This window comes from Suncus etruscus, chromosome 8 (assembly GCF_024139225.1).
Source record: "Suncus etruscus isolate mSunEtr1 chromosome 8, mSunEtr1.pri.cur, whole genome shotgun sequence".
Classification (NCBI taxonomy): domain Eukaryota; kingdom Metazoa; phylum Chordata; class Mammalia; order Eulipotyphla; family Soricidae; genus Suncus; species Suncus etruscus.
The window spans coordinates 35,279,211-35,292,755 of record NC_064855.1 but is presented as its reverse complement, the minus strand read 5'-3'; the positions used below and the strand labels follow the sequence as shown (position 1 = coordinate 35,292,755).

At 39.2% G+C, this 13,545-nt stretch overlaps 2 gene segments (V, D, J or C); both read left to right on the top strand.

The window, feature by feature from the left end:
* Positions 1-321: 321 nt before the first annotated feature.
* Positions 322-6,267, top strand: LOC126015892 (immunoglobulin heavy variable 1-69-like). The segment is given in 5 exon segments: positions 322-367; positions 447-759; positions 1,678-1,688; positions 1,979-2,131; positions 6,239-6,267. Coding segments are annotated over 5 exon segments (552 nt in total).
* A 113-nt stretch (positions 6,268-6,380) lies between these two features.
* On the top strand, positions 6,381-12,390 carry LOC126015891 (immunoglobulin heavy variable 1-69-like). The segment is given in 4 exon segments: positions 6,381-6,426; positions 6,506-6,811; positions 11,438-11,496; positions 12,256-12,390. Coding segments are annotated over 4 exon segments (546 nt in total).
* Positions 12,391-13,545: the final 1,155 nt, after the last annotated feature.

Here is a 13,545-nt window from a genome sequence, read left to right as displayed (position 1 = left end):
CAGGGCTTGCCTGATAGTTCTCTGAGAGTAGCATCCTCTGTCTGTCTAATATCCAGTAGGAATTTCTCTATTGCAGAGTGAAGGATAGGCTATGGGCTCATGATCTCAAAATATTAGTGTTCACATTCTTGAGAGTTAAGCTTATGTAAATCATTTGCTTCTTCTATATATTGGACTAGGATTCAACTATGATTATTCTTCCTTATGAATATGCAAATACACTTCTGCCTATTGAAATAAATACAGCAAAGTTTGTGTGTAAGGCTATCACAAGTCTACAGCTCTATTCACTAACGTGGCTGTGTGAGCACAGCTCTCGGCATGGAGTGGCTATGGAAAATCCTCTTTCTGCTCACAGTTTCCACAGGTAAGGGTCCCAGTCCCTGGACTGAGAAGGGAGCCAGGCCCAGTCAGGGAAGTCCTTCCAATCCAATCTCTTCCCACAGGTGTGGACTCCCAGGAGCAGCTGGTGCAGTCTGGGCCTGAGTTGAGGAAGCCTGGAACATCAGTGAAGATCTCCTGCAAGGCATCCGGATACAGCATCACAAGCTACGCTATTAACTGGGTGCAGCAGCGTCCTGGTCAAGGGCTTGAGTGGATGGGAAGAATTTTCCCTGGTAGTGGTAGTATAAACTACTCACCAAAGTTTCAGGGCAGAGTAACCCTCACTGCAGACAAGTCCACCAGCACAGCCTACATGGAAATGAGAAATCTGACGCCTGATGATACAGGCACATATTTCTGTGCGAGAGACACAGTGTGCCAACCCACATCCTGACTGTGTCAGAAACCTGAGGAAGAAGCAGCGGTGCTGGGTGAAGAGATTCGAGGAATGCTTAGAACTCTTATCTTCTTCCAGCAGAGTCGGGTTTCTGAGATGTAAAAGAAGGCTCCAGGCTCAGCATTCATTTTACAATGTCAGTATATCCGTGTATCCATCAGCAATAACCAATAGAAACACTGTATTCTCCTAGACTCCTGTATTATTATTTTTCTTCAGGATTGTCTGCTGGGGATTACCAGTTGCTAACAGAAGAATCACATGTAATTATTTCATGTGTGATTGCATGTTCTGCACTGTAGGTCTTAGCATGCAACAACTTATTATTGTTTACTCAATGTTTATACAAACATTATTCAAACTTTATTTTTGAGAAAAAGCAATTAGCAAAGACCAGTGTTTCATTTTATTTCCACTTGTGTAAAAACACAAGACAGGAAAACCATAAATGTGTGAAAAATAGGCAAATTACAATTAGCTTATATCTGAGGATGTCACTTTTTTAGTTCTTGTTTTTGTGAGTTTGGGAGAGTTACTTGCTCAGAACTGTCTTCTTTGAGCATCCCTATTTGTAAAGTCAAACTGATCCTTTCACTTCTGTGATTCACTTAGCAAAATCAGTGAATTTGCAACTTAAATTTGGATCAGTGATATTTTTAACACAGTTGTGTAAAATTCAGGCATATTTGCAGTTATATCTTTGCACGTTTTTATAAGTTCTTTGCAACTGAAAGAAGTTATTTTCTCTTATATCAATTCCAGGTGTTGGCAAGATCATCTCCTGCAGTATTTGTGGAGCACTGCTCCATGAGCATATTTGTATCTCCATAATCTTGAGCTGGAATTCTGCATTAAATAAATGAAAGTGAAGACCTTTTTGGTGAAAGTGGACACAGCAGCATTTATGGTATCATGTGGTATTATGGCACATTATGATGTCAGTTTTATGCGGAATCTTGGTGTAGGTTCACACAATTTGGGAAGTTTCCAGAAAGGCTGTCAGAAGCTTGGATCATCTGAAAAGACTCTGCTCAAGATCAAGATGCTCCTCACACAATTCCCATCACTTATGCATGTGAGCTGAACTTCCCTGGTTTCCTAAGAAATAAATGCCAGTGATTACATGATTAATTATTTGACTTCTTTGCTTTACCATCTTGTTACAAATAACCTTTTTTTTCACTTTATATCTCTTAGTGGAAGAGATAGCTACCCAGGGACAAATCATAGCACAGAGAAGTATACCTGAAGACACAGATGACTCTTTAGTGTCCACTGCAAATTTTCATGCGGACATAACAGAAATCACAGGATGGACTACTCACTGCACACAGAACACTGTAATTACTGGTATGAGGATATATAACCAGGTAGACATGCACTTTTCTTCTTATATTGTCCCCCAAATACATAGCTGGAATTTTAACAAAGTTGGAAAATACAGTAAAATGGTCATCCTGTAAATGCTGACAGAATACCTTTCCCATGACAGGGAGAAGTCTGACATCTGATTGAAGAGTAAACTATTTCCTCCCTCAGGGAACACTGCCTATTCATAGGGCAAAATGACCTTAAGACCATTTTTTGTTTGTTTTTGTTTTTTTGTTTTGTTTTGTTTTTTTGGGGGGGTCACACCGGGCAATGTTCAGGGTTTCCTCCTGACTCCACACTCAGAAATCACTCCTGCAAGGCTCAGAAGGACCATATGGGATGCCAAGATTTGAACCCCGGTCCTTCTGCATGCAAGGCAAACACCTTATCTCCATGCTATCTCTCTGGCCCCAAGACCATTCTTATTGGCTCAATAAATTAACTATGGGAAACATTAAAACAAGGTCAATATAAAGCACAGAAGCAGAAGCCCTACTGGAAGGCCAATCTGCGTAGCTGATGTCTGGAAAGCAGAAAGGTGTAGACAGAAAATAATGGAAAGACCAGTGAAGAAATGACTCCTCAAGGATGGTTTGCAATGGATTTTCTTGCCTCTGCAGAAGGACAGAATCATATATGGATACCATTTCTTATTAAACAGAGCTACCTTCGATTCTAGAATGGTCAGACTTGGTCCTTTGTCTGACCACTATCCTTTTCTTGTGGTATTATTTACAATTGACACAATTAATTCCAGCAATGCCAAAGTTATCCAAAAAATAACCAATGGCAATGTATTACAGATTAAAAAATGAATCCTGATTATGAGAATAATTTTAACCTGGAAGACATTTTCCTCCTATAAGAGAATGGTTTTCTGCAATTTGATGACTGTATGGAAATCTCCATACGCCACTCAGCTAAGAGATACTGAGCACCAGATACTGGAAACCAGGGAAACCATTCATTAGACACTGCGAGAAAAAGAGGCCCAGAGCAATGTCCTGTACATGACCAAGCCAGCTTTTTGTGGGAGGTGGATAGTTTTCCCTCCAATACTTGCTGTTTTAAAAGTGAACTGAGGGGCTGGCGAGGAGGCGCTAGAGGTAAGGTGTCTGCCTTGCAAGCACTAGCCAAGGAAAGGACCACGGTTCTATCCCCCGGTGTCCCATATGGTCCCCCCAAGCCAGGGGCAATTTCTGAGCGCTTATGCCAGGAGTAACCCCTGAGCATCAAACGGGTGTGGCCCGAAAAAACAAAAATTTAATTAGAAAAGAAAAAAAGATAAAATAATAAATTTGAAGCATTTGAAAGATTTAATAAACATGTTATTGAATTAAAATAAAAATTGAAATAAATTGCAATAAATAAAAATTTGAAAAAATGCAATAAAACTATTAAATAATTATTCAAACTAATATCTATTACCTATTACAATATCCAGGATATGAAGCAAACCAAATATTCAACCATAGATTAGTGGAAGAGAAAGTTGAATCACATGTACATTACATATAAATATACAGGGCTATAAAACGGTAGTTGTAAAGTCGTATCTCAAAATCAACAAGGAAGGGGCCAGAGCCATAGCACAAAGAATAAGGCATCTGTCTTGCCCTCGCTAGCCTAAGACAGACTGTGGTTTGATCTCCTGGCATCCCATATGGTCCCCATAGCCAGGTGAGATTTCTGAGCTCATAGCCAGGAGTAACCCCTGACCGTCACTGGTTGTGGCCCAAAAAAACCAAAAGAAAAAAAGTCAACAATGAATAGTTTTGTAATCACAATGCTATAAATAAATAATTAAATATATTGAGAATAGAATAATAAAAAACTGATATTACCAAGTAATAGAGAGAAAGCAGTAGAATTGATTGTTGTATTAATAGTGAATAAGGAAAGTGGTGCAATGTCTTAGGTGCATTAGGATGGAGGTGTATTGTAAAATAAATCCCAAAGTTGTGAATTCACCCCAAGAACTACATTTCTAACCCTATATAAATTCTTGAAGAAGCATGGTGGTGGTGAAGGATTAATAAACCAAGTCATTCAGGAAAGAATCCAGTGGTCCTCAAACTATGGCCCGTGGGCCATATATTGTATTTGTATCTGTTTTGTTTCTTCATTGCAAAATAAGATATATGCAGTGTGCATAAGAATTCATTCATAAGTTTTGTTTTTACTATAGTCAGACCCTCCAGTGGTCTCAGGGACAGTGAACTGGCCCCCTGTTTAAAAAGTTTGAGGACCCCTGAGTGGCTTTTCCTTGTGGTGTTTCTGAAGGGTCCTAAGTCAGAACTGCTATCTCTCGATTAGACTAGTACAAAATTCACCAGGAGCAGGAAGGTGTAGGAAGAGAAACATATCTATCCAAGTGAGTTTTTGCACATCAAAAGAGATTTAAAGGGAAAGAGGAAGATCAGGGAACACCTTTATTTGGGTTATAAGTTGGGTGTCATCTGACAATGCATTTATATAAACACATTAATTTTAACACCATGGGAACACTTAGTAAAATATAATTTAAAAGCAGAGAAGTGTGTGCAGGAGCATTTTGAATTCAGGTCCTTAGGGTACTCAGCTCTCAGAGACTGACAGCAGGTTAAGACCTAAGAGGAGGTGTGAGTGTGGCATTGCTGGGAACCCAAACAAGAGACTCATTGCTAGCAGAACTGGGCAGTAGAGGGCTCTGTGACCTTACCAATCCAGGCTTTATTAGGAGTATATTCAGAGGCCTATGAGAGTTTTTCATAAGTTCTGGTGTTTCCTGTTTTCAAAGGAAAACAACTGATATAACCACCAGTGAAAGAATTATTGATTGTCAGCAGAGTTCTTTCAAAGTACTTTATTTTGTTAGAGAATTTAACAATAAAATAAGTTCATAAAAATTCTGAAAAATGTTTCTAGGATATTTGCATATCTGAAAAGTAAGAAACAGGAAACAAGCTTAATGAATTAAAAGGATAAAATAAAAAATTTAAAACCCTCTTCTACTGCTGGTGGGAATTTCGACCAAACCAATCATTTTGGAAATAGACACAATGGACTATGCTCAAATATTTAGAAATTAACTTCTATTCAATCCAGATATAGTGCTCCTAGAAATATTGGCTAAGGATCACAAAACACATTGCAAAGAAACATCTGCTTTCCTTTTTTTTTTTTAGCACTATCTATATTAACCAGAATTTGGAATCAACCCAAGTGTAGCAGAATAGATGAGTGGTTATAGGAACAATAGTAGATAAATCCAGAAAATGAATATTATGCAGCTGTTAGGAACAATGAATTAAAAATTTGAGTATAATAGAGATGTGTAGCATCATGCTAAATGAAATGAGTCAGACAGAGACAGCAGTATTAGAATGATTACACTAATAGGGGATATAAAAACTCATAATAGGAGAATAATAACATATAATAGAAATTATAATAGATATTAGAAATAATAAAATAGTACTAACAGATAATAGAAATGTTAAAAGAGAGAAATGAACACTATGGCAATAATATAGGAAAGGTACATGGTCAACAAATGTTAATAGAAATGATATAAAGATATATGTATGATTACCCTCAGGAAGAGTGCTTCAAACCATGATACTGAATAGGAAAACTGGGATCAGATGAGAGGGAAAGCAATATAGAGAGAGAGATGGAGAAAGAAAATGTTTCTGTCATAAACGCAGGCTATGGTGGTTGGGAGGAGAGGACTAATGGAAGAAATTTTTGGTGGTGAATAAACAATTTTGAAGAGAAAGATGTGGGAATCTTGTATGACTGACACACAACTATATTTTTTAATCTTTATCTCATGAGGATTTAATAAGAAAACACATAAAAATTAAAAAAGAGTGAATTCAAAATATCTGCATCAAATTTCTGATAATAACTCAAGAAAGTGAAGGTGCAGGGCTTGCCTGATAGTTCTCTGAGAGTAGCATCCTCTGTCTGTCTAGTATCCAGTAGGAATTTCTCTATTGCAGAGTGAAGGATAGGCTATGGGTTCATGATCTCAAAATATTAATGTTCACATTCTTGAGAGTTAAGCTTATGTAAATCATTTACTTCTATATATTGGACTAGGATTCAACTATGATTATTCTTCCTTATGAATATGCAAATACACTTCTGCCTATTGAAATAAATACAGCAAAGTTTGTGTGTAAGGCTATCTCAAGTCTACAGCTCTATTCACTAACGTGGCTGTGTGAGCTCAGCCCTCGGCATGGAATGGCTATGGAAAATCCTCTTCCTGCTCACAGTTTCCACAGGTAAGGGTCCCAGTCCCTGGACTGAGAAGGGAGCCAGGCCCAGTCAAGGAAGTCCTCCCTATCCAATCTCTGCCCACAGGTGTGGACTCCCAGGAGCAGCTGGTGCAGTCTGGGCCTGAGTTGAAGAAGCCGGGAACATCAGTGAAGATCTCCTGCCAGGCATCCGGATACACCTTCACTAACTACTATATTAACTGGGTGCAGCAGCGACCTGGACAAGGGCTTGAGTGGATAGGACATGTAAGACCCAGAACTGGTGGTACAAACTATGCACCGAAGTTCCAGGGCAGAGTCACCCTCACTGCAGACAAGTCCACCAGCACAGCCTACATGGAAATGAGAAATCTGACGCCTGAAGATACAGGCACATATTTCTGTGCGAGAGACACAGTGTGCCAACCCACATCCTGACTGTGTCAGAAACCTGAGGAAGAAGCAGCGGTGCTGGGTGAAGAGATTCAAGGAATGCTTAGAACTCTTATCTTCTTCCAGCAGAGTCAGGTTTCTGAGATGTAAAAGGAGGCTCCAGGCTCAGCATTCATTTTAAAATGTCAGTATATCCGTGTATCCATCAGCAATAACCAATAGAAACACTGTATTCTCCTAGACTCCTGTTTTATTATTTTTCTTCAGGATTGTCTACAGGGGATTACCAGTTGCTAACAGAAGAATCACATGTAATTAATTCATGTGTGATTGCATGTTCTGCACTGTAGGTCTTAGCATGCAACAACTTATTATTGTTTACTCAATGTTTATACAAACATTATTCAAACTTTATTCTTGAGGAAAAGCAATTAGCAAAGACCAGTGTTTCATTTTATTTCCACTTGTGTAAAAACACAAGACAGGAAAACCATAAATGTGTGAAAAATAGGCAAATTACAATTAGGGTATATCTGAGGATGTCACTTTTTTAGTTCTTGTTTTTGTGAGTTTGGGAGAGTTACTTGCTCAGAACTGTCTTCTTTGAGCATCCCTATTTGTAAAGTCAAACTGATCCTTTCACTTCTGTGATTCACTTAGCAAAATCAGTGAATTTGCAACTTAAATTTGGATCAGTGATATTTAACACAGTTGTGTAAAATTCAGGCATATTTGCAGTTATATCTTTGCACGTTTTTATAAGTTCTTTGCAACTGAAAGAAGTTATTTTCTCTTATATCAATTCCAGGTGTTGGCAAGATCATCTCCTGCAGTATTTGTGGAGCACTGCTCCATGAGCATATTTGTATCTCCATAATCTTGAGCTGGAATTCTGCATTAAATAAATGAAAGTGAAGACCTTTTTGGTGAAAGTGGACACAGCAGCATTTATGGTATCATGTGGTATTATGGCACATTATGATGTCAGTTTTATGCGGAATCTTGGTGTAGGTTCACACAATTTGGGAAGTTTCCAGAAAGGCTGTCAGAAGCTTGGATCATCTGAAAAGACTCTGCTCAAGATCAAGATGCTCCTCACACAATTCCCATCACTTATGCATGTGAGCTGAACTTCCCTGGTCTCCTAAGAAATAAATGCCAGTGATTACATGATTAATTATTTGACTTCTTTGCTTTACCATCTTGTTACAAATAACCTTTTTTTTTCACTTTATATCTCTTAGTGGAAGAGATAGCTACCCAGGGACAAATCATAGCACAGAGAAGTATATCTGAAGACACAGATGACTCTTTAGTGTCCACTGCAAATTTTCATGCGGACATAACAGAAATCACAGGATGGACTACTCACTGCACACAGAACACTGTAATTACTGGTATGAGGATATATAACCAGGTAGACATGCACTTTTCTTCTTATATTGTCCCCCAAATACATAGCTGGAATTTTAACAAAGTTGGAAAATACAGTAAAATGGTCATCCTGTAAATGCTGACAGAATACCTTTCCCATGACAGGGAGAAGTCTGACATCTGATTGAAGAGTAAACTATTTCCTCCCTCAGGGAACACTGCCTATTCATAGGGCAAAATGACCTAAAGACCATTTTTTTGTTTGTTTTTGTTTTTTTTTTGTTTTATTTTGTTTTTTTTTTTTTGGGGAGGTCACACCGGGCAGCATTCAGGGTTTCCTCCTGACTCCACGCTCAGAAATCACTTCTGCAAGGCTCAGAAGAACCATATGGGATGCCAAGATTTGAACCACCGTCCTTCTGCATGCAAGGCAAACACCTTATCTCCATGCTATCTCTCTGGCCCCAAGACCATTCTTATTGGCTCAATAAATTAACTATGGGAAACATTAAAACAAGGTCAATATAAAGCACAGAAGCAGAAGCCCTACTGGAAGGCCAATCTGCGTAGCTGATGTCGGGAAAGCAGAAAGGTGTAGACAGAAAATAATGAAAAAACCAGTGAAGAAATGACTCCTCAAGGATGGTTTGCAATGAATTTTTTTGCCTCTGCACAAGGACAGAATCATATATGGGTACCATTTCTCATTAAACAGAGCTACCTTCGATTCTAGAATGGTCAGACTTGGTCCTTTGTCTGACCACTATCCTTTTCTTGTGGTATTATTTACAATTGACACAATTAATTCCAGCAATGCCAAAGTTATCCAAAAAGTAAGCAATGGCAATGTATTACAGATTAAAAAGTGAATCCTGAATATGAGAATAATTTTACCTGGAAGACATTTTCCTCCTATAAGAGAATGGTTTTCTGCAATTTGATGACTGTATGGAAATCTCCATACACCACTCAAATAAGAGACACTGAGCACCAGATACTGGAAACCAGGACAACCATTCATTAGACACTGTGAGAAAAAGAGGCCAGAGCAAGGTCCTGTACATGACCAAGCCAGCTTTCTGTGGGAGGTGGATAAGTTTCCCTCTAATACTTGCTGCTTTAAAAGTGAACTGAGCCATTCCTTTAATATAGAGAATGCCATTTCAGATACTGTGATAAATCCAACTGTACTTATTCAAACAACTCTTTTAATAAGAACAGTAATATGAAAGGATGAAGCTATAGTCTTAATCTTTGGAAAAAAACAAAGACAACTGAGGGGCTAGATAGAATGTCACTTTTGCTATTACTAGACAAACTATGTTTAATGCTCATACTGTTTTTATTATAATGTGAGGTTACAGTTTGAGGATCAAATTGGAGAATACAGGGAAATTTGTTTCTATGGATATGAGATGTAGCCAGTGATACTTTGAAAGTACTCCTGTCTCTATGCTCAGGGTTCATGCCTGACAGGCTCAGGAGACCATATCGAAGCAGAGAATTGAATCTGACAACAACTAGCAAAGCTGATTCCCAAACTGCTCTATTATATTTCTGGGTCAATCATTGTGAAATGTTAATATGCTAGAATTAAGACACTGAAAGCTATCAAAATTCTTTTTCAGATTAATTATTTTATTTGTATTTGAACTCTAGTAGCTCAGGAGTCACGTATGTTCATGTAATGCTGATAGCTTTATTGTTGTGATTTTTATATTCTATATTAAATAGTTAGACACACCATGTACTTCATGATAATCCAAGCGGGAGTTATCTATGAGATTGTGAAGAAATGATTTCAGTGGCCTTGTCTTCTGTCATTTACTCTCATCTTTCTTTGAGAGCTAGATAAGTTCCCTTCCAAAACTTGCTGCTTTACAAGCCATTGCTAGTGCTTGTTCCTGCTCCGTGTGTTTACTCTGAGGCACCCCTCTTTACTTCAGTGTTGACCCTGACTATTCAAATGCTTCAAGTTTTCAGTCACACTGGCCTGACCTGGGGTCCTTGAGATGCAGGATATCAGGTCTATAGGCTACCGCGTCTCCTCCTCCGTGTTACAGGAGCCATGGAAGAGCACAACAGGCTTAACACATAAAGCAGAGAGCTTTGGAGGAGCTCATACTCCCCAGCAACTGGCCAGTCTCTAATCTGTTGTCTTGCTGTCTCCTGGGAGCTCAAGAAGTGGCTCAAGAACAAGATCCAGACTGAGAGGTGCAGGAACATAGCACTGTCATCACTTGGTTCATAAATTTTGTGTAGTATTTTTACACATCCTCTGGTTCTTGGGGCTTTATGCTACCTCTGTGCTTGAGGGAATGAGAATCACTCTGGTGGTGCTCTGGATACTCCATAAAGTGCGAGGTATCAACCAGGGATGAGAAGTCAAATGTTCAACCTGCTTGATTATAGCTCTGACCCCAAGCTACAAACCTATCATCTCAATTATGCCTATGTCTTCAAATAAGTAATTAAAGATGATGAGGTATAAGACAGCACTACCAAATTTTTTATCACTGGAAAATAATTTAAAATGTATTTTCTACAAATATGGCAAATGGTAGATTTCTTGAATAGGAGACCTTGCTCCTGGTTTAGGGAGATGTCAAAGAAATGAGGCTAAAAAATCAAACTACACTGTAGGCACCCTTAGGTGGCAAAGAGGCAGGACTAAGCATACTAATTATTGGCATTTTGTGGGCCTGGGAGGAACCCTCAATGGAAATGCTTGTCTTTAAACACCAAAGACAGTTTCCATAAAGACAACACTAACACAACCCCCAACACCACTTTTTTTTTTTGGTGTTTAAAGTATTGTATCAGGAACTCATTTCTACCTTGTATAATAAAGGCTTTTCTTTCCCAAAGGAACACAGGAAATACAGAGGGATTTGTTGGTGAAAAGGACAATTTACTACCAACTTAAATCTGTATGACAAGCAAATGTCACTTTCTCTTTCCATTCCAGATTTCAGGGCACTCTTGGAATAGGAGTTGACACTGTAGTCAGAACTGTACCTCAACAAGAACTGCACTCAAAGACAAATCTCAGGTTCAATGACTGAGTAGATGGTAGATCAATGGAAAATTTCAGAAAACTCGCCTATCTCCAAACTCTCTCCTTACTTCTGGGTAGAGGGAGAATATCTTAGTTCTTAACTCCCAGCCTGCTGTGTCAGACCTCTGCCTTCTCTTTTGTTCCCATGACTATTTTGGGGTGCAGGACATCTTTGTGCACCTACTTCAATGATCATTCTACTAAATAATACCTGATACTCTGCCCAGTTTTTCCCCTTGTTTTATGGAGGGACACCCCTGGCTGTGCTCAGGGCATATTCCTGGCTCTGCACTCAGGGATCATTCCTGCTGCTGCTCAGGAGACCAGTAGGTGTGCCAGGGATGGAATCTGGACTGGGAATATCAGGGTAACTGTCTTATCCACTGAACTGTCTCTCTAACCCCTTTGAGGTTTTGATATGGAGGGTTTTTTCTTTAAGCTGTTCTTCCAGTTGCTAAGCTCCTAGCAGGAGTACACCCCTCCTGCCTTCACAGACAAAGAGGTAACCTTCTGTCGGTGCTCATCTGCTAGCCGGTTTTTACTCAGTCTTTCTTGGCCTTCCTACTTGGGGACCTCTAGGAGACAGTTTTCACTGGGCCTTTCTTGACCCTCTCAGGAGACCCTCAGGAGACAGAAGAGAAGAGAAACACACAACAGTAACAGGTCCCCTCAGTCTCTCCCAGTTGTTAAGCTCACAGCAGGGGCAGACCCCTCCCATCTTAACAGACAGAGGAGCTACCCCTTCTGCCCAGGAGCCTCTTGTCGTTTGGTTTTCACTCAGTCTTTCTTGGCCTTTTTCTTGGGTGGCTCTAGGAGACAGTTTTTGCTGGTCCTTTTTTGGCCCTCTCCGAAGATCCTGAAGACAGAGAAGAGAAGAGAAATATGCAAAGATGACAGGCTACGGTCTTTCTTATTGGTCGCAGCAAAAGTTCTTTTCAGTCGTGGTTGTCAAAGACAGACTTCTGTAATTAGTGATTTTGATTTTTGCAAATATAAGATGGAGTGACTGCTGATTTTTTTCTTACCATTAGGTGATGAGGTACGGCAGTCTCCTCCTAGATCAAGTTGCTGCAATTTGTTTGTCATCAGGATGTCATATCAACCTGCTGTGGGCTGGTGCCTTAGCATTATTAGAGACTCCCTGGGAAGTGTTTGATTTCTGGTGATGTTGCAGGGAACTGTGTTGGTTTTAGGGTTATGATCTGGATTAGGGTTTGGAGGTCGTTGTCTGATCAAGTGGACTCTAAGTCAAGTCCCCATGACAAATGTTTATGGTGGAAGGTACCCCAGAATTATAAAATTTATGGGTTCTTATCTCTAGTAGATAAGAGTTTATTTCTATACTCAAAATTTTTTGTTTGATTTTGTTGTTGTTTTCAGTTTTTTATGTTTTTTCTTCCTTTTTTCTCTCTCCTCTTAAATATATTTATAACCTCCAGAGAGACTCATCCCAGTTTTTCTGTTTGTTTGAGTTTTGCCCCCCTTTTATTTCCTTTAAACAGAATCACAAATTGATTCATGTTGTTCTGCCTTATAAATTGATGGGGGAAATAGTGGATGGTAGCAAGACCAAACAGGCATATGTGCATTGAGTGAAAATAAAAAATTCATTAGAGATAAACACCAAATTCAAAGCCAATGACAACAGAATCGATACACAATTTACAACAAGATAGATATAGAGGGGACACTTATTCTAGCAGCCAGGGGGGTTAAGGAGGAGATTATGGGATGCATGCTGGGAACATGGATGGAGGGATGACAACACTGGTGATGGTAGTGCCCCTAATTCCTTGTCACTATGTACCTAAAATATTACTGTGAGCAATTTGTAGTTCACTTTGTTCAAAATAAAAATGATTAAAACATTTAAAGAAACAAAATAATCAAAATAGAGTGATATAAAGAAAAAGAAAATGCTTGAGTGGATGGGAGCAATAGATCTGGTAATGGTAATATAGTCTAGGCACCAAAGTTCCAGAACTGAGTCACTCTTACTGCATACAATTCTAGCAGCACAGCCCACAGGACAGTGAGTAAACTGAGCTCTGAGGACAAGGCCATGTGTTACTGTGCAAGAGACACAATGTGACAACCACATCCTGAGTGTTTCAGAAACCTGAGGCAGTGGAAGCTGTTTTGGATAAGGAGATCACAGGGACGTTGATGCTGCTGACTTTCTTCTCCAGAGTCAGGGTCTAAACACAAGCAGAGTTTCTCCTACTCAAGAATTTAAATTAACTTTTATTTATTTAGTTTTTATTTTAGGTCACACCAGGTGACATCAGATTAACTCAGGAATAACTCCTGGCTGATTTGGT